The sequence below is a fragment of the Podarcis raffonei genome, chromosome 2 (genome assembly GCF_027172205.1).
Source record: "Podarcis raffonei isolate rPodRaf1 chromosome 2, rPodRaf1.pri, whole genome shotgun sequence".
NCBI lineage: Eukaryota > Metazoa > Chordata > Lepidosauria > Squamata > Lacertidae > Podarcis > Podarcis raffonei.
The window spans coordinates 35,847,221-35,872,900 of NC_070603.1; the positions used below are offsets into that span (position 1 = coordinate 35,847,221).

Consider the following 25,680-nt stretch of genomic DNA (forward strand, 5'->3'; position numbering starts at 1 on the left):
CTTGTGTTTGCGGAAGGGGCTGCTTGATGTCTGTTTCCACTGGGTGGAGACACAAGCGGCGGTTCCCTAGAAGCTGCTCCAAGTTAACATCTGCTGAAGGTTGGGGCGGGAGAAGGAGGGCAGCATGAGTGCCAAAGAACCGCTGCTGGGAACGCTAAAAGGTGAGGGGACGAGCGGAGAGAGGGGGGCGGTTTTGGAGGGGGCGGGGTGCCAGGTTTTGGCTGAATGCGAAAAAGTGCGAGAACCATACACGCCTCTTTCGGTCAGGGTATATACAGGTGTGTAGTTACTGCCACACGATTCTCCATAGGGATGGGGAGTCAGGTAGAGTTATATTCTTATTTTGTCCCTGGTTGCCATGGGGAACAAATGTGTTTTTTAAAAAGTGTCAGAACGAAGAGATCCGTACTCAAGCGTAAAAACTCCCCATCCTAAACGTGTTTATTGATTGAGAATCTCAAGTGATTACAGTGGATCTTAACCTAACTTAGTCGATTTAAGTTTGGCTTTATTATTGCGCTCACCTTAACTTTATGGGGCATCGGAGAAATGGGAAACAGAAGCTCGAGAGCTATGAGGTAACAGTCGTGGGATCAAATGCTTACAAAGAGTTTTATTTATTTACTTACTTCTTTATTTCATTGAAAAAAATTATACACCACTTGATTGTTAAGGGAAAAACCTCCCTCAAAGAGTGATATCACCTAGTGATATATATGCTGCTTAGATGCTATTGTGACAGATGTCAAGATAGGTTCAAGAAGGCAGTTTGGGGTAATCCCCTTTTTTGTGTTGGAGAAGAATTGTAGCTCTGTTTTGCATACAGGATAGTCTCAGGTTGAATCCCCAGCATCTTCACGGTGTGCAGGAAAAGACCTCTGCTTGAAACCTTGGGGAGCAGCTGCCAGCCAGTGTTGACAATATTGGGCTAGAGGGACTAATGTTATAAGGCAGCTTCTTATGTTCCATTGTTATATTAGGAGGGTCCTCAGCATACAACTAAGAAATATCTCCCCACTCGCCACCTTTGAATCCTTTCTACTCTGCCATGCTTTGGAAAAAATATTTAATACTTGTATCTGGTCAGTTTATTTAAAGCCCCATCTGAAGTTGTGACCACTTTTGATTCCAGAAAAAGGGGCAAAAATGTAACCAAGGGACACCTGCCTTCCTTCCTTATTGCCATGTTTGTTCTAGAATCTAGATAATGAAATTAGAGTATTATGGGAACAACTCACCGGGGAGGAAGTGTGCAGTCACTGGAGCTCCACATAACACCTTTTCTGCAGAGGGAAAATACTGAGAAGGAGCTATAACAGAACACACCCCTATGCATGTTTACTCAAAAGTAATTCCCACAGTGTTCAGCGGGGCTTGATCCAGGTAAGCATGCATATGATTGCAGCTTACATTTATACAAAAATAAGGTAGATTATTTTTCTCTGTGGATGTAGCATTTTACATTGAAATACAGGACCTGTATTATACAGGACAGGTGGCAACCCTAATTCCTAATGTTGTCGCCTCTTGCTTTATTTTTATTTTTTTACTCCATTATATACAGCTAGGTGCACGTCCACCTCTCCACTCAATATTAGTTTAGCATAAACTGATATCTCCAAAATAAACTTTAGAGGAATGGCCAGTGTCATGTAATGGTTAGAGCATTAGACTGGCATTCTGGAGTCCAGGGTTCAAATCCTTTGTCACGTGTGCAGTTCACGCAATGACCTTGGGCTATTCTCTGTGCAGGGTAGTTGTGATAAAATGGAGGGGGTGCTAAATCACATATACCACCCAAAGCTCTTTAGAGGTAGGGTGGAATATAAGTAGAAGGAGGGAGGAAATTGGCCTAAACATCGTATTATGGGCTGGGTGGTGAAGTATTGGATCCACTGCACTGATAATCCAACAAGTAAAAGAGAAGCTTTGTTGAAAGGGAACATCTTTCTCAGATTTGCCTCAAGTGGAATGATTGGGTGGAGTACAGCAGCCTAAAGAACAGTCAATATTTGCTTAAGCTGGCTCTTGGTTCAGGACTTCCATCACATTTAATTATTTTTTTGTTTAAAACAGTTCTTTATAGCCCTTCGGCTCCAACAGCACTAGAAGTGGGTTACAGACATAAAATAAAACATGATATGCACTGTGTGCACTGGGAGGTTTTTCTGAAATGGATGAGAGCTGCCTTTCATTTCAGATGGGATTCAGATGGGAACATCTTGGGGCTAACTGTGCTGTAAGGACCTCTCCAATCTGAGTGAATGGGTAGGAAAATGGCAAATGCAGTTCAGTGCAAACAAGTGTAAAGTGATGCACTCTGGGGCAAAAAAGGGGCTTAATTTCACATATATGCTCATGGGGTCTAAAGTGGCAATAATGCACCAAGACAAGAGACTTTGGGGTACTTGTACATAGCTCAATGAAGACATAAGCCCAGTGTGCAGCAGACTTGAAAAGGGCAAATTCCATGCCACAGATCACCAGGAAAGGAATTGAAAATAAAACTGCTAATATAATACCACAAATATGTGGTACAACTGCATATGGAATGCTGTGTACAGTTCTCGTTACCTCATCTCAAAAAGAATATTTTAGAGTTGGAAAAGGTTAAGAAAAGGACTACCAAAACGATCGGGGGGTGGGGGGAGCGACTCCCTCATGAAGAAAAGTTGCAGCATTTGGGATTTTTTTTTTATTTAGAGAAAGGCAAGTAGGAAACCATGGAACTTTACAAAATTATGCATGGCATGGAGAAAGTAGATACAGTGGTACCTCGGGTTAAGAACTTAATTCGTTCTGGAGGTCCGTTCTTAACCTGAAACTGTTCTTAACCTGAGGTACCACTTTAGCTAATGGGGCCTCCCGCTGTCGCCGCACAATTTCTGTTCTCATCCTGAAGCAAAGTTCTTAACCTGAGGTACTATTTCTGGGTTAGCGGTGTCTGTAACCTGAAGCGTTTGTAACATGAGGTACAAATGTACAGGAAAGTTTTTTCTTTCTCATAAGACTAGAACTCATGGGCATTTAGGGAAGTCAAATGCTGGAAGAGAAGAAAGTCTTGATGTAGCGCGTGTTAAACTCTGGAATCTGTTAGTCTTCAAGGTGCCACAAAACCTTTTTCTATTTCTGCTGCTACAGATGGATAAAGAAGGCTACCTCTCTGTAAATAGGAACAGTACCACCCAGTTTTCAAATTATTTGAAATATACCCCCCACTCCCCAAAAGTTCTGAGAACTGGCAAAAGGAAAGAGAGCTTTAGCAAGGTGGTTGCATAATGTGCCCCAGACCATGCCTTGGCACCCAAAGTTGTGTTCTTGGAGATTCTGTACATGCCATGATCAGGCAAGGAGTAGCCTTGTGGTTTCTGATTCGCAGAAGTCAGCAACCAGGTGGCCCTGGACTAATTCCGGCTGTGTGGGTTACACCATCTAGCCCCCTCCCCTCCAGTTGCCAACCCAGAGGCAAAGGAGAGCTGGGAAGTTGGTGACTTCTGTAGCATCAGGGCATGATAGCTTGCTTTAGAAGGTGGGATTGGGGAACTGCCCTTCTTAAAGTTACCTTCCCAAGCTCTGTACTATAGTCTTATCAATTAGGGCTTTGGTATCTTAACAGAAGGGTGGTGCTGTGGGTTAAACCACAGAGCCTAGGGCTTGCTGATCAGAAGGTCTGTGGTTTGAATCCCTGCGACGGGGTGAGCTCCCGCTGTTCAGTCCCTGCTCCTGCCAACCTAGCAGGTCAAAAGCACATCAAAGTGCAAGTAGATAAATAGGTACCGCTCTGGCGGGAAGGTAAATGGCGTTACCATGCGCTGCTCTGGTTCGCCAGAAGCGGTTTAGTCATGCTGGCCACATGACCTGGAAGCTGTATGCCGGCTCCCTTGGCCAATAAAGCGAGATGAGCACCCCAACCCCAGAGTCGTCCGCGATTGGACCTAACGGTCAGAGGTCCCTTTACCTTTACCTATCTTAACAGAAGAAAAGTATAGCAAAAATACAAATATTAGATTTTAACTCATTCTATTGCCAGTCTGTATTTGAAACCTCTCTCTCTTTCTTCTTGCAGTATGTATCCTCAACCTTCAGGGGAGCAGCAGCCCTTACACAGACACCTCCCCACACTTACAGTCCTTTTGTGAGGTCCTGGAAATGATCCTTCGCAAAGGAATAAAACGTGAGTGGCTTTTTCTGTACCAAAGATGGACAGTACTGTGCATGGAGATTTTCCTTTGCAGAGAGTGGGTTGCACTGCAGTTGGGGGTAATAGTGGGACAGGACCAGCCTTACAAGGAAAGGTGGGGTAGAAGTATTTTTAATAATAATAAGTAATAATAATCCCTGAAAGTTCACCTCCTCCTATATGCATCTCCCTGGATTTTGACTTCAGAGGCCCTAGCCCTGTGAAGCGGATCTCACTGCCAGGTAAGGTGCAGCCAGTGCCATCTCTGCTGGTGGGGGCCCCAGGGCAAGACTCCCTCCCCCTATCTGCCCCCTCCCTGCCATTGTTGCCAGCTACTGTTGCCTCCTCTGCCTCATCATTGCTACCACCTGCTTACATGGCAAACAGACCCAGTGAGCAAGCAGGCAGTGGCAGCTCCACCTCCTTCTCACCACCACCTTCTTGCAAGAGTGAGAAGCAGATGAGCAAGTGGTGAAGAGCACAAGCAGGTCCCGGGGGCTCCAGCCACTGAGCCCCACCTGAGGTGTGGGCCTTAGGCAAGTGCTTAGCCATGCCCACCCATGATGCTGGCCCTAAGTGTGATTTGTTGCTGGTGGTGGTGATGATGACACTTCAGTAGCCGAATATTGTTCCCAGAGAGGCTCATCTGGTGGCTACTTTGGGGTCCTTTGTAGCCAGGAAAAGACATTTTTAAAATTTTTCCAGCCCTTTTAAGACCACTAATCTCATAAATCTTTTATTGTACGGTCATACCTCAGTATCCGATCGTCTCCATTGCCGTGCGTTTCGGCTCCCGAACGTCAACGGAAGTAAGTGTTCCAGTTTTCAAACGTGCCTCGGAAGCCGAACGTCCGATGCGGCAGACAAGCAGCTTCCAATTGGCTCTTCCAATTGCAAGAGCCAATCAGAAGCTGCGCCTCGGGAATCGAACATTTCGGAAGTCAATTGTCCTTCTGGAATGGATTGCGTTCCACTTCCAAGGTTTGACTGTACTTTTTATTGTTCCCAAAGAACTCTGATCACTGCAATTTTTATATTTCAGAGGGCTTAGTACCCTTCCAAAAGTAGGGTTTCCAGGGTTCTTTCCATCAATGCTGTTTAAAATTGTTGAGGATTGAAGGGTTGATCAGCCATGTCCCATGAGGGAGTTTGCAGTGGCAATGTAGACGACCACTGCAGTACGGAGATCGAGGTGGGAGAGGGATTCGTGTCTTGTTGCAGATATCAGAAATTTACATAAGCTGCAAAATCTAATTGCAGTTTCTGCTGGTGCAAAGGCGTTTGGTGTGTGTTGCAGTAGAAAACTTCACACTTGCCAGCCTTTCACCATGCACAGATTGCTGATGAGTGCACAGAGTGAACCAGACCCTTCCTGGCAGCGCCCTGAACCCCCAAGGAATGTGTCCAGTGTAAATGTGCTCTAACTGAGCACCTTCTGGTGCTAAGAAAATGGTGTCTGTAATCTTTGGTTGTGCGATGCAGCACTTTGCTGTGCTGCTTTTCTTCCTAAAGGAAAGTCTTGTCTTCCTCAGAGCCCGTTCTGGGGTTCAAGAGAAAGGACTATTGGCACTGGCTGGAACAGCTTCCGCAAGTAACCCATCCCAGGTGGGTGGCCTGTAGTAGTACTTTATGATACTGCAAAAGTAAGAGGAACTTGATTTTCTGCTTTACCTTTCTGTATATAAGCATGATTACAGCTACAGTGGTACCTCAGGTTAAGTACTTAATTTGTTCCGGAGGTCCGTACTTAACCTGAAACTGTTCTTAACCTGAAGCACCACTTTAGCTAATGGGGCCTCCCGTTGCTGCCGCGCCGCTGGAGCACGATTTCTGTTCTCATCCTGAAGCAAAGTTCTTAACCTGAAGCACTATTTCTGGGTTAGCGGAGTCTGTAACTTGAAGCGTATGTAACCTGAAGCATATGTAACCTGAGGTACCACTGTACAGGCTTTTATTAATTTTCTGCTTTTTTTATCCTCCTCTCACAATTCTTCTTTTTTCACCTGATGTCCATAAATGAGTAACTATGGTGTTCATATCCTGTTTGTGGCCGTCTGGTTGTCCGATAGGCATCTGGTTGGCCGCTCTGAGAAATGGGATGCTGGGCTAGATGGGCTTTTGCCCTGATCCAGCAGGGTTCTTCTTACACTCTGAGGTCGCCCCACAATTAGAGGTGCTCATAGTTTTTGTAATAATACCCGTACGGTTGTTTGGTTTTTGGCATTGTGTCTCACACAATGGCCATTTTCCTTTAGACTTCCATTTTACAGGGACTGTCTTTGAACTTTAAAAGCTCTCAGTCACACTGACATCACCATGATGCCAGATGACTGACAGATGGGTGGTCCTGCTCACCTGTCCAAGTTGGCCTGTGGTGGGAGTGGGGGGTATTAGGAATCTGACCTGCCAGCCGGATCCAGTCCCTCACCCATGCTTCACAGGGGAGTCACAATTCCCAGAATCCTTCATGCTGACTTTTGAGGGGTATCAAGGAAAGGATGGCAGGTGGCGCATAACTTTTTCACCCTGAAATATCTCCATTTGAAGTGACTTGAACGTGGTTTTTGTTTCTGTACCCCATGATAACAAAGTCTTTTCTTCCTATAGCATGACCCTCCTGTCAATGATGATTGAGAAAACTAATTCCTGTGAGAAGGTGCTGACAGCACAAGGACGAGGGCGGTACTTCCTGCGCCTGGCTTTGAATAGGAAGTTACTAGCTGTTGCTGTTAAGCAGTTGATCAGATCTTCCAGGCTGCTTGAGGTGGGGACATGACGTAATTCAGAGCAATTAAAAGGAGAAGTTATTTTGAATAATAAGAGTACTCAGACACCTGTCTTTGTTACGCTCTTTTCTTGGGGCCTCTGTTGATTGGACACATAAGTTAGTAGGTGTGCTTTGCTAAAGACCTGGTCTGCGGGATATTCCTGTATTCACCATGTTTATAATCTTGAAACCAGTGCTGATTTTTAAATGTACTCAGTCTAGGGCTAATGTTCTTTAACAGAAAGAATCTGCAATTGTTCATTATAACTTGGCAGTTAAACCTATGGCCCCATTTGGGGAAGAGCCGTAACTCAGCGGCAAAGCATATGCTTTACTTACAGAACATCTCAAGTTCCACCTACAGGTAGATGTGGCATATTCCTTCCTGTGCCCCTGGAGAGCCAATTGCTAGTCAGTGTGAATAGTACTGATTGAGGTGGACCAATGTCCTGGTTTAGTGTTAGACAGCTTCCTGTGATCCTGCTAGTGGTAATACTTATCTCCTAAACTTGGGGGGGACGACCCTAAAATCCCAAACCTAAATTAATGCTCCTTTCTAGATATTATGATGGTTAATAATAGTTTCCTGTTCCTGATGTGTACGTACCTTTGTGGTCAACTTATTTAAATTATTATAATTATTCAGAGTTGTTTTTATTTCAGTGGTATGATCCAATGACCTCCATCCTAGGCAATGAAGACTTATCTGGTAAGAGTCATCTCTGTACACTCATTACATTGTGCAAGAGAGCAGGTCATCACACTGATGAAGTGGACTCTTATTCTCCAAAAGCTTGTGCTATATTAAATGTATTAGGCCTTAAGGTGCTAGAAGACTCCTTGTTGCTTGGCTACAAAATGCATTAACATGCCTGCCTCTGGAAGTTATAACAAGTGCCCTGAGAGTCATTTTGCATTCTGTTGTAGCACAGTATGTTACTGAAATTTATTGTGCCTTGCTTTATAACAGTCTTGCTTTTGAATTACTGGGTTCTGCACTGCACAAAGTTGAAAAGGTACCAGAGCTCAATGGCAGCATTCTTGATGTCTAAATTTATTCTGCACTGGTGTTAAGGGCCCATCTTCACCATACATCTTAAACAGGGGTGTCCTAACCTAGTACCAGAGCGTCCTAACAAGTTTAAATGCCCTTAGCATAAAGTGGTATGATACTGTTTTAAATGTATAGGGCAAATGATGCCCAGGTAAGGGGCAGAGTAAATGTAGCACTTTAAATGGCCCCCTCCAGTTTTTATAAGGAATCAGGAAACTTTCTGACACACAAGTCTGTTGCCAACCTGTCTAGTTTGCCCAGTGATGTGTTGCATATTGGCTACATAATAACCGAATTTTATTATTAAAAGGATGCAATTAATGTTGTTGTTTGTTTGTTTGTTTTTTAAAAAACCTAGCATCCCCAAGGTTGCTAATTATAAAGTTGTGAATGGGCATATTTGTTTCAATAAAGTACAGGCATGTTGCAGGACCAATGTAGATAGGATATTCTGCACAGCTCCACTGTGGAATCTCATCCAACAACCATGCTAGGTGATAAGGTGGTTAAGGCCATAGACTTGAGTTCTTTGTGTGCCCTGTTAAACCGTGGCATCCAGGATGCTGCTGAGGCCCTCTACCTGGGAAAAGGCATGCAGCCTCTGGTAGCTCCACGTTTCCCTTGCCAGTGAATTCTGCTGTGCCCTCCCTCCACATCAGTGGCTAGTTTTTGTCTTTCTCATTGTGACACCCTCCTTTCTGGACTCACAGATTGTCAGGTCCTTTTATAAGCTTTGCTGGCAAGGCAGATGCACCGTTTCATGATTGCCTTGGAGGCACTATCTGTGTGGTATGTAACAACATCTGTTTTGAGCTCTGGGGTTATTAAAATCATCCTTAACCTCCAGCTAGTCAATGTATTATATAGGTTTCTGAAGTGCCAGACGTGTCGAGATTGTGCCATTGCTGTCTGGAGGCCTAAAAAAATAGGATGAAAGCCTTCTTGCCGTTCATAAGCTTGCACATTCTTACACCAAAAATGTGTGTGTGTGTGTGTGTGTGTGTGTGTGTGTGTGTGTGTGTGTTAAGTAACACCGGCAGGTTTTCCCATAACGAGCCTTTCAAAATGCAAGCAACTGAATCTTCTTCAGGACTCATTAAAATTGTGGCTCATTATTTCTTACTTCATTAAGGGTGATCAGTTACAGGATTCTGCTGTTTTGAGTTTTATGTTACTCCCTTTTGTCTTGTTTCCACATTTTTCTTCTGTTACTCCTCTTCTCAGCTTTTTCCTCAATCATGTTGTTGTAAATAGTAAACGTAAGTGCTCTGTAGTATTGCTGAGGATTGATCTGTGACTTTTCCTGGCCCCTTCACCCTTCTGTTTCACATCTCTCACCAATAATTGTCCATGTGCAGCAACAAAGAAGTCCGCTTCACACTTTGCCATGTTCTATTAGGTCATTTTACTTACAGCCTTCCAAAGAGGTCAAGGTCTCTAATGTATGTGTTTAAATCTTTGTGTGTGTATGTGACAAACACACATTTCCAACAGCTCTTATGTTCTAAGCACCCAGGGAGCTGGGACTAGCTATGGGTCTCTAACCATGTGCGCGCACAATAGTAGTAAGCACGTGTTTGCCTTCATTACATGGGAAGCAGATCACAGTGGCACCAGGAGGCATGAAGGTAATTCTGGGGAAGGGTAATGTGTTGTAGATTAAAGTGCAGAAAAGGGCATTTCCTTACCTGTTTTCTATTAGAATATCATCCCAAAAGCTATTTATATAGTGCTTTTAGTGACTTTTCCTTATCACTGTCATGGGATCATCTACTGGGTCAGGCTTCATTTAACAACTTCACCTGGAAGGCAGTTGAATTCTGGACACTGAATTCCCCACAATCTGGTTTGAGGAGATGAATGCCAAGTGGCGATGAGACTTTATTGCCGTGGTTCCTGGGTGTGAGGCAGGCTTCCCTGAGGAGAGGCAGGTAATTGCTTGGGGAAATGCAAGTCCCACACAGCCGGCGCCTCAACTAATATTTTAAAATATTATTTAAATCTATGGAGATTCATATGGTTCGGAGCAGCACAGTTGTCACTTACAAGCTGACAGAGTGACATGTATAGCTTCATAGGAAGGTGACTGCCTGAAGCTTCCAGCTACATGCTTAGATCCAGAGTCACCACCAATCTGCTTCTTTAGATTCCCAGAGTAGCTATGGAGGGGTTGCAGACCTCTACACAATTCTAACTGTGTAAGCAGCTGCTGAATCCTTCTCGTGTATACGGCTTGATTGAGCCTGTGGGCAAAGTTCCCATCTCGCCTTCTCAACCGGTTGGTGCAACCTGAGTGACCTCACACACCTGCCCACCAAGGCATGATGCAGCTGATCTGTGAAAACCACCGTTTCTATTTGTAAAGATTTTATTTTCTGGTATGTTCGCCTGTTCAATCTACGTGAGGTACAAGTGAGTGGCGCCAGCTGAGAAACTTGCTTATGTTCTGCGTTGGTTACATTTTTGAAAGGCTCAAATATTATTTTAGGGAGACTTGCTTCCATTGCAAGTTTGAGATTTCTTGGTTCGTGTTCTCAGTGTGTCCCTTGACTTACCGATAAATGAATATATAAAGTTGGTCAGAAATCTGGCAGCAATTTTTGATTCTCTTATTTCCTCCTTCCAGAGCCTTTCCTCTCTCTGATGCTGGTGGTGACAGAAATGAATTTCTCCCTAGATTTGCAGGTACAGTAGTTGATGATTTGGGGACATAAGTTTCATGCAGCTTCCACTGCTTAATAGCCTCAAGATGTTTTGATTTACACCTCCCAGCAGCTCCAGGGAGCTGGCTGGTTCTGACGAGACATGTAGTCCAAACAAGGCTGGCAAAGGCTGGATTAATAGCTGCATTTTCCCATCTTTCCTTTTAACCTCTGGCTTGACCTCTCATAGTTTGCCATTCTTTCTTTTTGTAGAATTCCAGTTTCTTGGATGAAAGCTGGCAACTTCCGGTAAGAAGCTTTAGCCCTCTCTCTCAATACCCCCTTTTGCACAATTCATGATATTCTCCCATCTTGCTGCTTACAGATAGGGATGGCACCATCTGTTTCACACCTGTAGCAACAGGCCAAAAATGGCACCTCTACTCTGGACTGGAACTTTATGTTTATGTGGTGGTTTTTTTCTATTTACATTTTAATGTCTCACAAGCATGGAGGTTTGTGGCAGGGAAATGGTAACACCTCTGGGATCTCTCTACTTGATTAAATGACTTTGTGGCTCTGTTTGCGAATTTTTAAAGTGCTTTATGGGTCTTTCATTCAACCTTTTACCAAAGTCCTATTTGAGAAATTTGAACCCTATGTCTCTCTGAACCGAGTCTGAACCTGAGTCCATTTCTAGCTGCACTTAGAATTTTAAATCATTGTACTTTGACAACTTCAGCTATACTGAAATGCTGTAGGGCTCTGGCTTCAGCTGGGCCACAGAAGAAGGATTCTAGTTTGCATCAATCTAAGCTGTTTTAAAATGTGTGTGCATCTTGCTGTTTGTGGTATTTGGGGTAGGGGAAGGGTCTGTGGTACGTTATTTGAAGTACTTCTGAACTGAAATATTGAAATACTTTATTGTCACTTGTACAATTTGTATACAGTGAGATTACACGAGCACCCCCTCCACTCAGCTCTCTTAGTCTTAATTCCCCTCGTTTACTGACGCACACCCACCAAACCCCAAAGTTAGTTGCCTTGTTATCTTTTCATTCAGCAGCCTAACAGCCCACGGATAGAAGCTGTTCTTTACCCTGTTGGTGCAACTAATCATGCTTCTATATCTTCTGCTCTACCAAAATCAGCCTCAGGTTGACCTCATGAAGCGATGGGGACTGTGACCCTCCAAGTATTGGTGGTCTTCAACTCCCATTATTCCTGTTTATTGGCAGTAATGACAGGGGACTGATGGGAGTTGAAGTCTTAACTGCATCTGGAGAATCACAAATTATCCATCCTTGGCTTTGTGACACTGGCCTGTGGCTGATTTTATTTTTATTATTTTTCTGTGTTTTATCAGTAAAGACAGGTCAAGACTATGCTTGGTCCGCTTGTCTGAGTCTAGCATCTCTGGGCTTTGATCATTTGCTCTGCAGGTTAGGGATCATTTAATTTAAGATGTGGTGATATCTAAAAGTGGATTGCACTAGGAGCCTCTAACCCTGAATTCACGCAGTATAGCATCATGACAGTGTTTCATCCCAATAAGCCTTTTGCGCATAAATGGAGAACTTGAGGCTTCAGGGCCTTCCACCGCCTTCCTTTAAAGGCAACGCCCCTATAAGAAGCAAAATTTCTCATCTACACCAAGGCTCTGAAGGAGGATTTATTCAAGCTTGCTGGATACCACACTGATAAATACTGCTTTCTAGGTGTGCCTGACCTACGAAACTGTCCCCTGCAGGGAGCTGGGAATGGTGCTCAGGTAAGAGACCTGGGACATCCTTACGTTGCTTTGAACTTCCTCTGCACAAAATCCATTGTTTAAATAAATATCCAGGTGTGGATCTGTAAGATAAAGCCCATAGGGAACAATGAGAGTTGGTCACTGAAACGAATGTCAGCCTGATACAGTTTTGTGGAGTATATTCCGCTTGTGCGAAAGGCATGGAGCTGGCAAGGGGCAGGGCCTCTCCCAGGCCTGGAAATTCCATTCATCTCCCTGCCTGACTTCTGAGATTTCACCAGCCATTGTCCACATTCATCCAGACTAATCATAGAATTGTAGAGTTGGAAGTGACCCAGAGGGTCTTTTAGTCCAGCCCCCTGCAATGGAATCTTAACACACAGTCCCCCATCCTATTTGAAACCATATTGGATCCTGATTGACTTTGCAAATGTGCTAGTCTTTGCAGCCATAAAAGGATACTAAGGGAAACCGCCATGGTTTGATAGTTGGACTATAAAACGCTGGAGATTCAAGTGCAAATGCACATTCAGCTGCAAAGTTTGCTGGGCAAACTTGGGCTAGTCACTATATCTCAGCCTAAACCAGGCATAGGCAAACTCGGCCCTCCAGATGTTTTGGGACTACAACTCCCATCATCCCTAGCTAACAGGACCAGTGATCAGGGATGATGGGAGTTGTAGTCCCCAAAACATCTGGAGAGCCGAGTTTGCCTATGCCTGACCTAAACTACCTCACAGGGTTATTGTGAGGAGGAAGGGAGGGAACCGTGTATTCTCTGTGAAGCTCTTTGGAGGGAAGGCAAACTAAAAATGTAACCATAAACTTGGATTTTAAAAACAAAGCCTGTCATTTTCAATATGCTGAATTCTGTACCCAGTAGCAAATTCTGTGCTCGTTCAGAATGACTGAGTGCCCTCGCCCTTGGTTATTTGTAACTTAAGAGCAGCGGCTTTGACAAACCGTGACCTGAGCCTGTGCCTAGCAATAAAGATTAGCACTTTCTGCAAGGTAGAAATCCTAGTGTTGACAAGGGAGTTCAGCCTACTACTGTGCAACATGTAGTCCTCAGGCCATACATGGCCTTTTAGAGCACTTCTGAGAGGAGCTTGTAAACCCCCAAGAATCCCAATCAACAGCATTGCAGAAGGAAAAAAATCAGATGGGAATAAGTGCAAATGCCACAGAAACCAGCTAAGACGAGTTCCAATGATTATTTGATTTTTTCAAATCATTTTTATTATTTAGTAACAAATGCTTCATAAAAAGGAACATACAAAGAAAGAACAGTAATGTACAATCAATTGCTGGGAGGCTTACATAGTAACGTCTAGCAATTCATTATTTTTGAGGAGCCAGCTCCAAGTTTTGTTCATTCTCGTTTGAGATTCCCATCCCCATGAGGCTTAAGCATTTCATAAAAGGATGTCTCTCAAGAATGGTAATGTGTCTGCCAGTTTTGGCATCCATCAAGCCTGTGCAATTACCTTGATGGTACACAACAGATGTGCAAATTAGCTGCTGCGCTCTGGCTTGCGAAGGATTTCCATTGTGCCTTGTCTTTGCGCAACCTACTGCTGGTTTTAAACGCTGTGGGCTATCCGAGCCAAATAGTCTTTTTGCCCTAATAATTTTGCAGAAGTAGAATTTTTCAGAAGTAGAAGAGGCGCAGTGCCAATGATTGAGTACATATTTTTACCACCTACATATGAGCCTCTAATGAAGGGGGCTTTGGTGAAGCCTGACCCACAAAATGCTACACCCATTTTTCATGTTTGCCAAAGACACCGTTTGCATAAGCAACCGATCATGTGGGTGGTTTCTTCTAGTACAGCCGAGTGGACAAGAAATCCACAAAGCAAGCTGCCTGTGTGAGGGTTGCTTTGCACAGTTTGGGTTGTACTTAACCATTCCATTTGCAGCCCTTCATTTTCAGGGAGCTTGTGCTAGTTTGGTTAACATTAAAGGTGGTGTTGGTGGTGGAAACCACGTTGAAAAGAGAAACCCTGAAAGGCAGCCTATAGATGCAGAAGATAAGAATGTATGAACGAGTAGTTGATGGGGAGCTCTGTGGCCCTCCAAATGTTGTTGGACTCAAACTCCCATCAGCCCCAACAAACATCGCCATTAATCTAGGGGATGATGGGAGTTGAAGTCTAACAACATGAGGAAGGCCACCAGTTCCCTATCCCTGGTGTGGAATCTATTATTTTCCCATCATTCTGAGCAAAAGAAAGAAAGAAATCTCTTTTAAAAGACATTCACCATTTCTTTCTCCCCTGTGATCTTCCTTCTTTTGCCTCAAGTATGTGGTACCTCAACTCTTCAATGCAAGCCCTTGCCTTGTCTCTCTCCACCCCTTCCTCTCCCTCTTCTCGTCACAGATATTTGGATGGACGGATTTTCATCGTTAATGTGCTCCCCCAAAGCCAGGCAGCAGTGGATGAGGTGGTGCTGGTTGGAGATGTTATTGATGAGATAAATGGATCTTCACTGAGGAACGCATGCAATGGACAGGTGTGAAAGGGAACGCTCTGATCTCGGGGGACTAAGGCTGCTGTGTTGCCTGAGATCCTGAGAAAGGAGCAGAAGAGATGGCTGTGTGGTGTTGCTATGGGGACTGTGCAGAGCTAAAGCTCTGGTGTTTGACCTGGAGATCATGGTGAAGAATTGAGGGTGTGGGAGGGATACAGAAAGACTGGGAAACAAAATGTCTTTCTTTTTCTTTCTTTCTAAAAAGTGTAGAGATTTGCACTGCAATAATGAATAGAATTATTATAATTACTTTAGAATTTCAGAAACTTAAATTGATACCAGTGGTTTGCTCGCTTTTAAAGTTTTCTTTTACAATGTTTATAGGTATGAGAAATGTGGGGATCAAGACAACTATTGGGGATGCATAGGAATCTGCTTGAAACCACGGCAAGCTATAGACTCCTTGTCTACTGCAGCTAGTGGGGAAACAACAGCTTAATATTATAAACAAATTGCCCAGTCTTTCTTGAACCTCAGTATTCAGACAGTTGTGATAGAGCTAGCAATACAATTAATTAGGTTTTTTTAAAACAAACAAACAAACAAAACAATCACCTAAATATTTCAGCATTTTTTTTTGGATCAAGAGAAATTTTTTACTGTGCTTCCTCTGAGTATAGCAAAGTTGAACAAATCAAGCTGTTTGCTTACATGTATTTCTGTCAGGGCGGGGGGCTGGGGCAGAATATCTTATACTGGGAGCTTTTTTCATGCTTTCCATGTAAGTGTCAGATCTGGCTTGCCTGACAGATGGAAATTAATGACTGTGCAATCCCATACAGGTCTAGTCAGGCTGTGTGGACGCCATATATTGAAAGCACATTTGAAACACATGCCTTCCCTTAAAGAATTCTATTCACTGTAATGTACCACTCACAGAGTTAAAACTTCCACTTTGCCAAGGCAATCTCTTCTAGTGACAAACTGCTTGTGTTGTCAGGAAGTTCTTTCTGGAACTTAGTGCCCGAATCCTTTTTCTTGTAATTTGAAGGCACTGGTTTGAGCCTTTATAGATCACCAGAAAAGAACTTTGCTCCTTCATCTATATGACGCTCCTCCAGATATTTCAAGGTGGCTGTCATACTGCCTCTGAATTGTGTTTTTCCCAGACTGAACGTACCAGTCCCTCTATTGGACCTGTTCCTCCTTATGGGAGAAAAATATGAAGATGTGCTCCTTTATGTACAGTGGTACCTTGGTCCTCAAACTTAACCCATTCCAGAAGTTCGTTCCAAAACCAAAGCATTCCAAAACCAAGGAGCACTTTCCCATAGAAAGTAAGGCAAAATGGATTAATCCGTTCCAGACTTTTAAAAACAACCCCTAAAACAGCAATTTCACATGAATTTTACTATCTAACAAGACCATTGATCCATAAAATGAAAGTGATAAACAATGTACTGCAGTCAGTCAATCAATCAATCAATCAATCAATCAATCAGTAGCTGAACTGGGTTCCGCACAGTCACCAAAAAAAAGACCCACAAAAACAAAAACGCAGAATAAATAGCAAAAACAGACAGACCTCAGCATAACACTCAAAACGGAAGTGTGGCACTCAAATCGGAAGCGTAACACTCAAAATGGAGTATGTTCAGCTTCCGAAAAAGGTTCGCAACCCAAACACTTTGGGTTCCAAGTTGTTTGAGTACCAAGGCATTTGAGAACCAAGGTACCACTGTATTGTGGGAACCGCACAGAAAAAAGCTTGTAACCTCTATAATTGGGTTTAGTGCCAGGTGAGCACAGTGCTAGAAATTCTTGCCCATGCTCTCAACCTTTCTGTTTCTCTTCAGGCTGGGACAGTGCTACAGAAGTACAAGGGCAAGCCTCTGAGCTTCCGCCTGATCCGCTGGAAGTGGCATGATGGAGGGATGTACAAGCCGCTTCTCCCCTACCTGAAAATCCTCCAGGAGAAAATCCCCAGCTTCCAGCTCCAGCATGAGCACACGCACAAGGAAAAGAAAGAGGACCGGTGCTTGCAGGGGGGCAGGTAGGGGCTGCCAGGGGAGCAGAGCGGCAGCAAAATGGTTGCAGGCTCCAGCTTTCGGCAATCGGTAACAATAAAGGTAGTCAGCATGGATTCATTCTGAATGCAGCCTGTAATTGAGGTGAGAATGTTGAGGTCCTTGGGCTGTTTTCCACCTGCCACACAGCTCTAGGCTGATCACCACGTGGTTCGTGAGAGAGACACACAACAGCAGCAGCAAAACTGTGTTATGTTTATGACTGGGGGTGCTTTTGAGCCACCTAGGGGCATGCAAGTAAAATCCCGCGCCAAACTGGGAGGAAGATTTGGAAGGTCCATATTACCAGTGCTGTTTTTCTGGAAAAATAGGTGCCGGAACCCACCATGAACGTCTCCCTTGTTCTCTTATAACGGCAACAGCACCCACCTGAGAGGTGCCGGAAATGAGTTTCAGTGTGTTCAGGCTGGAAAAAAACCCCCTGCATATTACCAAAGAGAGAATAGCTCCCCACACCCTGTTGAATGAGGAGGACTGAAAGGGGAAGGCACATAAGATTTCAGTGAAAGTTTTTTTTAAAAAAATTTAAATTCAAAATTATAACAAGACATATTATCCAAAAACATTTCATCCTTGTTTTCCCCATTTTTCCTCCCTCCCCCTCCCACACAAAACCCCCCCACCCCTTCCCTCAGTTCCAGTCTTTGGTTTCTCTAAGAATGCTGTTTTCTGCATGTTCCAAAGTTGTATAGATCCTCAAACTATTTAGCTGATTATTATCAATAAAAAGTTTGTGAATGTTTATTCAAAACAAGATTTCAGTGAAAGTTGAGGTGAGTGGGGAGTGAGGTAAAGCAGTTTCTAAGGTCAAGCCAACTTAGGAATTCCACTTCAGTTGTTGTGCACATATTTAGAGCCTGTTCTTGTGGCACAGACTTCTTGCTCAGAGCCAGTAGTTATCGTGGCGAGCCAGCGGGGCCAACTAACATACTACGTTTTTACACTCTGGTATGGTTAAACAATATATATCTCAATTGTGACTAGTGTGTGCGTGTTTAAATGGGCACTTTTCTCATTATATACCCAGAAGAAGGAGATCCATTTTTGGGTGTGCAATCACCGCTTGATTATTGTGGAGAAAAGCAGCCACATAAGCGTGCACACGCCAGTCACAATTGTTGCACACCATGTACATTTTGTTCTGGTATCGGCCTGTTTTGCTTGAACTGCCATCCCCTCCCCCTGATCTAAAGGAATGAGCTACTTATAGACACTGTGGACTAATTATTTTGGCCATTTTCTCCTCAGGCTGCTGTACAACCTGCGGTACTTAGGCCACGTCAATGTAGGAAAGGTGAGACTGGGTCTTGGACAGAGAAGGGAGGATTGTTTAGCTTTCCTTGTTGTTGGTTTATGTCTTTTATTTTTGTTACACCTTTCCGATTCTTATTTTCAGTATGGAAGCAAAGAGGTGTTAGACCAAGGCATACCTATGGTTTTAGAGAAACGTTTGCCACGACAGGTACGTTTCCTGCTTTAACAGTCCAAAATGTGGAGACATTTTTCCAGAATGTGGAGACTGGCACACGAGTAGGGCATACAGTTGTTAGATGCATTCTTGTATATTTCTGCGTTTGCATATGTTTGGTTTTTCTCTCAAGTTTTGTTTGTTTTTTAATTTTAAGCAGACTGGAGTTTGACCGCAATAACTCTTTGCCCATTCTTTCTTTGTGAGGAATTGCTAAATCAGATTATAGGTTATGAGGGCAAAATTATTGATAGGTGGGAGAGTCAAACCTTCCTTTTTTTTATTCATTCTTCCCCTATCTTTCCTCAAGTAAGCCCAAGGCAGTGTACAATGTTCTGTTCTCTTCTCCACCCGCCAAACTTTATCTTCTCAATAACCCTTTGTGATACATTAAGACTAAGAGATGGTGTCTGGCCCAAATTCACCCACTGAAGTTCGTGACTGAGGTGAGATTTGAACCTGGATCTCTCTAGCCCTAGTCCAGCAAACTAACCAAATTTTAACCAGGTCTCTCAAAGGAAAGGATGCTTTTGCCTAGCACCAAAAGCCCTCCAATTTGGGATGTACGCAAAAAAAATTGAGCTTCTCCAGTCAAGAACACAAGATGAGAGACAGGCCCAACTTTTGTACTCCTATAGCCTGTGAGGAAAAAATAAAGAATCTACTTGGAACTGAAGGAATATTTCTTTTCTTCCTCCTTTGATCAAATGCCTTGCGACAACTAAGCAGTAGTCATCGTTGTGAAAGGGAAAGAAACAAAATAGCAGCAAGCAGATAATTGCTTTTGACAAGTACCATTCACAAAAAACTTGGTGAATCTGAGGAGCTATTAAATAGTGAAACTTTTGACAATTCTGGTAGATCTTTTGGAGAAAGAATACTCTAAATATATACCCCCTTCTACAAGTCTAGGAATTACAATTTCATATGAAAGCTGCCTTTATCTTATGAGATATGCTTGATGAAAGCAAACTATGATCCCTGTCTTACCGTTCGGCATCTGCACCCAGAGGTCATGATTTGTTTCCATCAAACATTCCACAAACCTTGACCTGTTGCCAAAGTTTGGCCTGGGCTTACAGATTGTGGTTTGTTGGAGCGAAACAAACTACAAACAATGGTTCAGGAGGAGCAAGGCTGGTTCAGGGAATGCAAGAGTGAGGAGGAGCGGAGCAACCTAGCTTGGCACATTCACCACAAACAATTCATTATGGTTTCCCCCCCAGCTTGCTGCCCTGCAGACTACACATCAGCCCCTGCCTGCACCAGCTAATTTACTACAAGGCTTTACTTCTTTGGGCATTCAGTTCTGCATGTTAACAGTTTCCGTAATGCCTTCTGTGCTCGGTTGCACATTTCTTTAGAAATAGCTCTGAAAACCCTCCCTTAAATCATGTGCGTGAGGAAAGAGAGTTGACTATCTCAGATTTTAAAAATTCCTGAGGTACCTTTGTGTGATATGTAAATTCTTTAAATTCTTGGGCGGGGGGGTTAATGCGCCCCACCACCAAAATGTGTCTAATGTGTGCCCTCTTCCTCTACCCTACCACCAGACCTAGTCCTGGTCTTGATGAGTATAGAACTGGTGTCCCAGATTGGATATGAGACCTGAGTGAACTTTTCTTAACCAGTCACTTAATTGCAGCAGCCAGAAGTTGCCACTTCAAACAACACTGCAGCAAGTCACTAAACGTATATAAACTGATTATATTCTAGCCAGGAAGCTAGCATACAAAATCGACAGAGAGACTCAAGTGGTGGCCGTATCTCTAGTTGCAGACCTTTATAAGTCTACCAACAGGTCAGGTTTTGGAGAGAAAGCACACATTCCTCAACATACTTTACAGCCTGGCTCCTTAAAGAACCTCCTCCTTTTTTCCTGTCAGGTTGGCATGCAATTTGTGAGGAGTGAGACCTGAGTTCTAATGCACTACCTACTAAAGAGATCCTTCCCCCCTCCCTTTCTACCATTTTTTAAAGAAGAATGGTATAGAGCTTCTCATGTTTCTCCTACTCTCCCAAGACCATTGCAGTTTTGCCTGTACAGTGGTACCTCGGGTTAAGTACTTAATTCATTCCGGAGGTCCGTTCTTAACCTGAAACTCTTCTTAACCTGAAGCACCACTTTAGCTAATGGGGCCTCCTGCTACTGCCGCGCCGCCGGAGCACGATTTGTGTTCTCATCCTGAAGCACGAGGTAATATTTCTGGGTTAGCGGAGTCTGTAACCTGAAGTGTATGTAACCCGAGGCACCACTGTATGCTTTTTCACCTTGATTGTATTTCAGTGACAGAGCACAGTGCTTTTTATTGGGGTGCTATAGAAATACAGGCAAATAAAAATTCAAGGTTATAGTCCATTAAACACACACAGGGTAGATTTCTCTCTCTCCTGCATATGTGGGAGGATGAAGCTGTCAAAAAAGAAAAGAGGGAGGGGCTTAATCAGACAATCACCCCAGCTTACAGTTACTCTTAAAACTGCTTGAAGCTGATGTTTGCAATTTACTACTTGCGCACGAGTCCTTGTCATTTAAAGATGGACATAAAGGTTTGAAGTTGTGTCACCATCTTAGTGAAAACATACGGGGCCCCAGCCTCTTCTCTCTGTACAATTTGGTTCTAGACTCATCCAGTCTCTGCCTGGCCAACAACAACTCACCTACTGTGGGTTTCTGAGATTGAGCTTTTCGAAAAACGCCTGACCCCACCAGCAAACAAGTGATGGAGGTGGTTTGAAACGACCATAACGCTGAGACCTTATTACAAGCCACAGTAGTATCCACTGCAGCAATGCAAGAGCAGCTGCTACTCGGAGGAATTCAATGCTGTGCTCTTCCAATTGTTCCATCGGCGTTTCAGCTTGCCCTATGGAACCATATCCGATGGGGAGAGAAGAGGGTGGAAGGCCCCATTGCTTAGTGGGACTTATGCTAGTACACTAACTTAGCTGAATCCGGCCCGTTGTACCTGCAAGATGCCACCACCATCGGATGCGCCATCGCACCATCCCAGGAAACGCTTACAAAACATGAATGGACCAAAGGGAGATTAATCAGGTGCATGGGCCCTTTCTGCTACCAGAGGTCTTTGCAGCTCAGAATGCCCAAGCGTTTCCCTCTTTAAAATGAGGTGGAAACGCAGCTTTGTAAATAAATAAGGCCATTTGTTCTGCTGACCCTTTCACCCTATTGCCAGAATGAGCTGGCATAGCATGCAACTTGTGTTTCCCCAGTGCTAGAGAAAGTCAATTGCTGTTCCAGTGAAGGCACTCAAGGCTGCTACTGGTTTGTTTTCTGGGTAGCTCATATGTACCAACTTACTCACATGTGCATCTTTATTCAACCCAGGTGAGTGCCTCATATCAGGAACATAATTTAAAGCAGTGGGTTTAAATTATTCTTTCCTCCAATAAGCTCAAGGCTTGTGTACATTGTTCTGCTTTCTCCCCTACCCCCAAACTTTATCCTCACAATAACCCTGTGGGTGTAGGTGAGACTGAGCTTAAATTACTCTTTTTTGAATACTGTACATTAATACATCAAACGTATAGACTGGTAGAACTATTTTGTGGGGTTTTTAAAAAATCCATATACAGCTACTGAAGTCAATGCTATAAACTACAATAGGGCAAATATGAGAGCGTCAATTTACACCAACTATTTTTGGCTGACGTACATCAAAATGTTTACATTGGCAATTTTGTGAAAATTATGCAGTCTGTTAAGTGATCAGTTTGAGGCTATCACTGTGATTATTTCTACCCCAAATCACTCCAAAGTTGAAGGAAGCAAAAATGAGGAAAAGACTTGAAATCGCAGCAAAATGCTCAAGCCTTATCTGTTAATCTTCTGATGCAGGCGTTTTGACAGTTAACAGTGCATTTTACTTACCCATTATTGTTTCGAACATTTTGAATATATTTTCACAGGAGGTTTTATTTGATGTCAAAGAAACAGAAGTCGTTGTTCAAGAGAAAGCTGCTTCAAAGGTTAGAGTACTTTTCTTTACTGTTGGTGCTTGTCCTGACTATATTTAAATATTTTATAAAATGTCAAAATTATTCATAGAATGCAAGCCACTGAATTTAGCTGCTTTCTGTTGGTAGACCTTGCCTATAATGTGTGTGATTTACTGGAAGATAGGTTGCACGTAGAGGAGCTATTTGTTTAAATCTACAACAAAATCTCTATTTGATTGTGTGGATCATGGTCCATGCACACACATTTAGACAACAAAAAGCATAAAATTGTAAATAATCAGTTCTAGGCCACTGCCTTATCAGATCACTCAATGTTGTTGCCAGGTTCTGTTTCGTTACTCTTATACAGACATTTCCTGTGTGGGACGGCGTCTGGACAGCAACAATCTCTTCGCCTTCTGCACTGTGTGAGTTAAAAATAACAACCACCCACATACCTAGAGATACACTACACCAGGATTCTATTATCCCTGGCTGCGTAATTGCATGTGGCAGCAATGCATTTAGAGCAGGCTGAAGTTTGAGTTGTTCTTTTCAAAGTTCAGTTTTCCCTGCCAACAATTCTGCTGAAATCCCTTACAATACACTCTGAGCCTATGTAAATCATGCTTTTGAGCACATACGCTACTGTATGTCTACCTCTCATTTTGATAAAATCATCCATCCAATTTGGAATACCCCAAGGCCCCTTGGGTTGTCTGGGGGGAAATTCACCCTGGCCTAGTTTACCCATCACTGGCCTTTCAGCTGGTGCGTTGAGACCTGCTACCCAGTCACTACCTAATCTTAGGCGCGTCCCAACAGTAGTACTACAAATATGCCCCCCATGCATTGTTTGGGGTAAAGGTTTGTGCAATCTCTGAAAAGGTTGAAGTATATATAGAGCATTGATCTTCCACTGGTAGATCAGGCTTTGCTTATGCATCAATGTATTAACATAATTTTGATGCTTTTGTAAAACTGAAGAAAACACCAGATTTGCTACTGGAACCTGACCTCAGGTGCATCACAACAGCAGCACTTTCACAATGAATTATGCCCCCAAGTTTGGATGAAGAGCTAGGCCCTAGGTCCTGTAAAGGTCAGAAGTGATGTGTTAGCAGTACCTCAGCTTGCCAGTGTGCTTAAAGGACTAGTGTTAAATTTAAGATGGGGCAGAAGATTCATTCTGCCACATGCATATCAAATTTATTGCCATAGTGTTGTCATCAGTACCTCATTATGGGATTCCCTCCCTTTGCCAATCTGATTAGCCGATTCTTACATGCTTTCGGAGTCAGCTGCATTTCTTTGCCCAACCTTTTGTGTGTTCTGTCACTTTGTTATTTTACCCTACTGACTGCTGTGTTTTAAGGGTCTTCCAGATGTTCTTTTTATTGTGCATTCATTTGTACTGATGTTGGGTATCAAGCTGGCTATATATGATCCTGTCTTCAATGCTGTGCACAGGCCACAGCTTCCTTCTGAAATCCTGTGACTTCACCTCACAAATATTTCAGGGCTTTTTTCATTGCACAATAATGTAACATCCAGGAAGCATCACTAATGAAGTGGAATTAATCCACTATTGTGTCAATCTCTTGTTTAATAATACATCTGCAAAATCCGCATAAGCCCTGAATGTGTATTTTAGTGTAACCTGTTCTGATTGATTTGGCAATGCAGGGAAGAATAATTTTAAATACATTATACTGTATAGGGTTTCACCTGAGTCTTCGGAACAAAGCACCTTCGACTGTCTTGTATTTGAATCAAACACTGAAGATGAAAGTGAGGAAATAATAAGAAGAATTGGTAAGGATATTTGTTCTTTGGTGTACAACTAAAAAGTAGCAATGCCTCTATAGCCCGTTAATGAAGCATACTTAGTGTACTTGCAAGCTAGTAATTCCAAGACTTAGAAAGCTAATAAGATTAGGATTCGCAGTAATTGTATATCTGCATTTCTAATTATGTTCAAGGACTTGGGCTTAGTATGAAATAAAGTAGGAAGTCTTCTGTTTGATCTACGAGGATTTCCAGGCCAGTATCCCAATCACCTAATATCTAGCATGCTAGTGGTCAGGAGACAAATTCTGTTCTTTCGAAACCATGGCTAGAGGAGAAAGTACTGCCAACTTCAGGAATATTATTTTAAGATTAATGACCATTTGTTTCTTTAGCTGCTGGATTTAAACACACAGAATGGTTTGTCTGATTGAGATGCATGATGCTCTGCTTCTGGGTTTCTGCCAATGACCTACTTTTGGAGCTGAACTGGCATGCAAAAGGGCCTAGTTTCAGTCAGTGATACGCTGCCAGGCTTGCGCTTGGATTAAGGCGGCACTATGAAAGGATTAAAACTCTACACTGGAAATAGTATTTTGGCTACCTCCTACAACAGAAGACTGAGTTTTTACAAGTGTTTTCTTTTCACGTTTATACGGACATTTGCAGAATTTGGAATAAAATCAAGCTGAAGCCATGGATTTGCATACTATTTGTATTAACCAAAGTTTCTACATTTAAAAATGAGACAGATTCAATGTAATGAGTCAAGCATTAACTTACTATGACAGTTCAGTTTTTCAGTGTGTAGCTTTACTAGTTTTGTGCTTACATTGTTTAAAGAAATCAGAAATAAGAATCTGAAGAACACTGTATATACACTTTTCAGTACACCCCCTTTACTCCTTGTTGTTTGCTGCCAGGGGCTGTCGACTAGCAGGCCTAGGTGAAGAATTAACTCCACTCCCAAAAAAATAACAGCCTGATTGTCTGCTTTGGTTATAGAAATGGAAGCTGCATTTCAATATATAAATGGCGAGATCACTCAAACTGGTTCAAAACAAACCCAAAAGTGTAAGAGAAAAAGGGTACATGAAGAAACCAACCAAGGCAGCAAGAATAGGATATTAACACTCAAGACCAAATTTATACCACTTGAGTACTTTGATCACTAAAAGTAGGCCTAAAAACACCAAGTCTGACAGTGTTCTGTTTATTTAATAAGTTAGAAGTGGGGAAAACTATTTTCCAAATTAGCAAGCGTTTAATCACTCTAGGTTACATAAGTACAGCAAGCTTCTGCTGTAATTGGAGTTGCATACCAAGCAAGGAACAGGCTTAACTTGATTTGAGCAGGGATAGTATAAGACAAAATCGTAATACTACTTTCCCCACAACAATGACAAGACTCCTTGGGTGAATGTAAAACATTTAATTTAAAAATGTTGACACTACAATATATAAAATAGCTATTATAAATGCACATAGTGTATTCTATAGCTGCCA

General features: G+C 42.9%; 1 protein-coding gene across 1 annotated transcript; it reads left to right on the top strand.

Annotated features, from left to right (window-relative positions):
• LOC128407513 (uncharacterized) lies at positions 1–24,871 on the top strand. Its single transcript, XM_053375973.1, has 16 exons — positions 1–161; positions 4,067–4,174; positions 5,713–5,785; positions 6,788–6,944; positions 7,611–7,656; positions 10,628–10,686; positions 10,917–10,952; positions 12,362–12,414; positions 14,781–14,913; positions 16,728–16,924; positions 18,207–18,252; positions 18,355–18,420; positions 22,357–22,416; positions 22,732–22,814; positions 24,107–24,201; positions 24,570–24,871. Exons 1-16 carry the CDS (start codon positions 125–127, stop codon positions 24,602–24,604), a joined length of 1,284 nt encoding a protein of 427 aa, XP_053231948.1. The 5' UTR covers positions 1–124; the 3' UTR covers positions 24,605–24,871.
• The last annotated feature ends 809 nt before the right edge of the window (positions 24,872–25,680 follow it).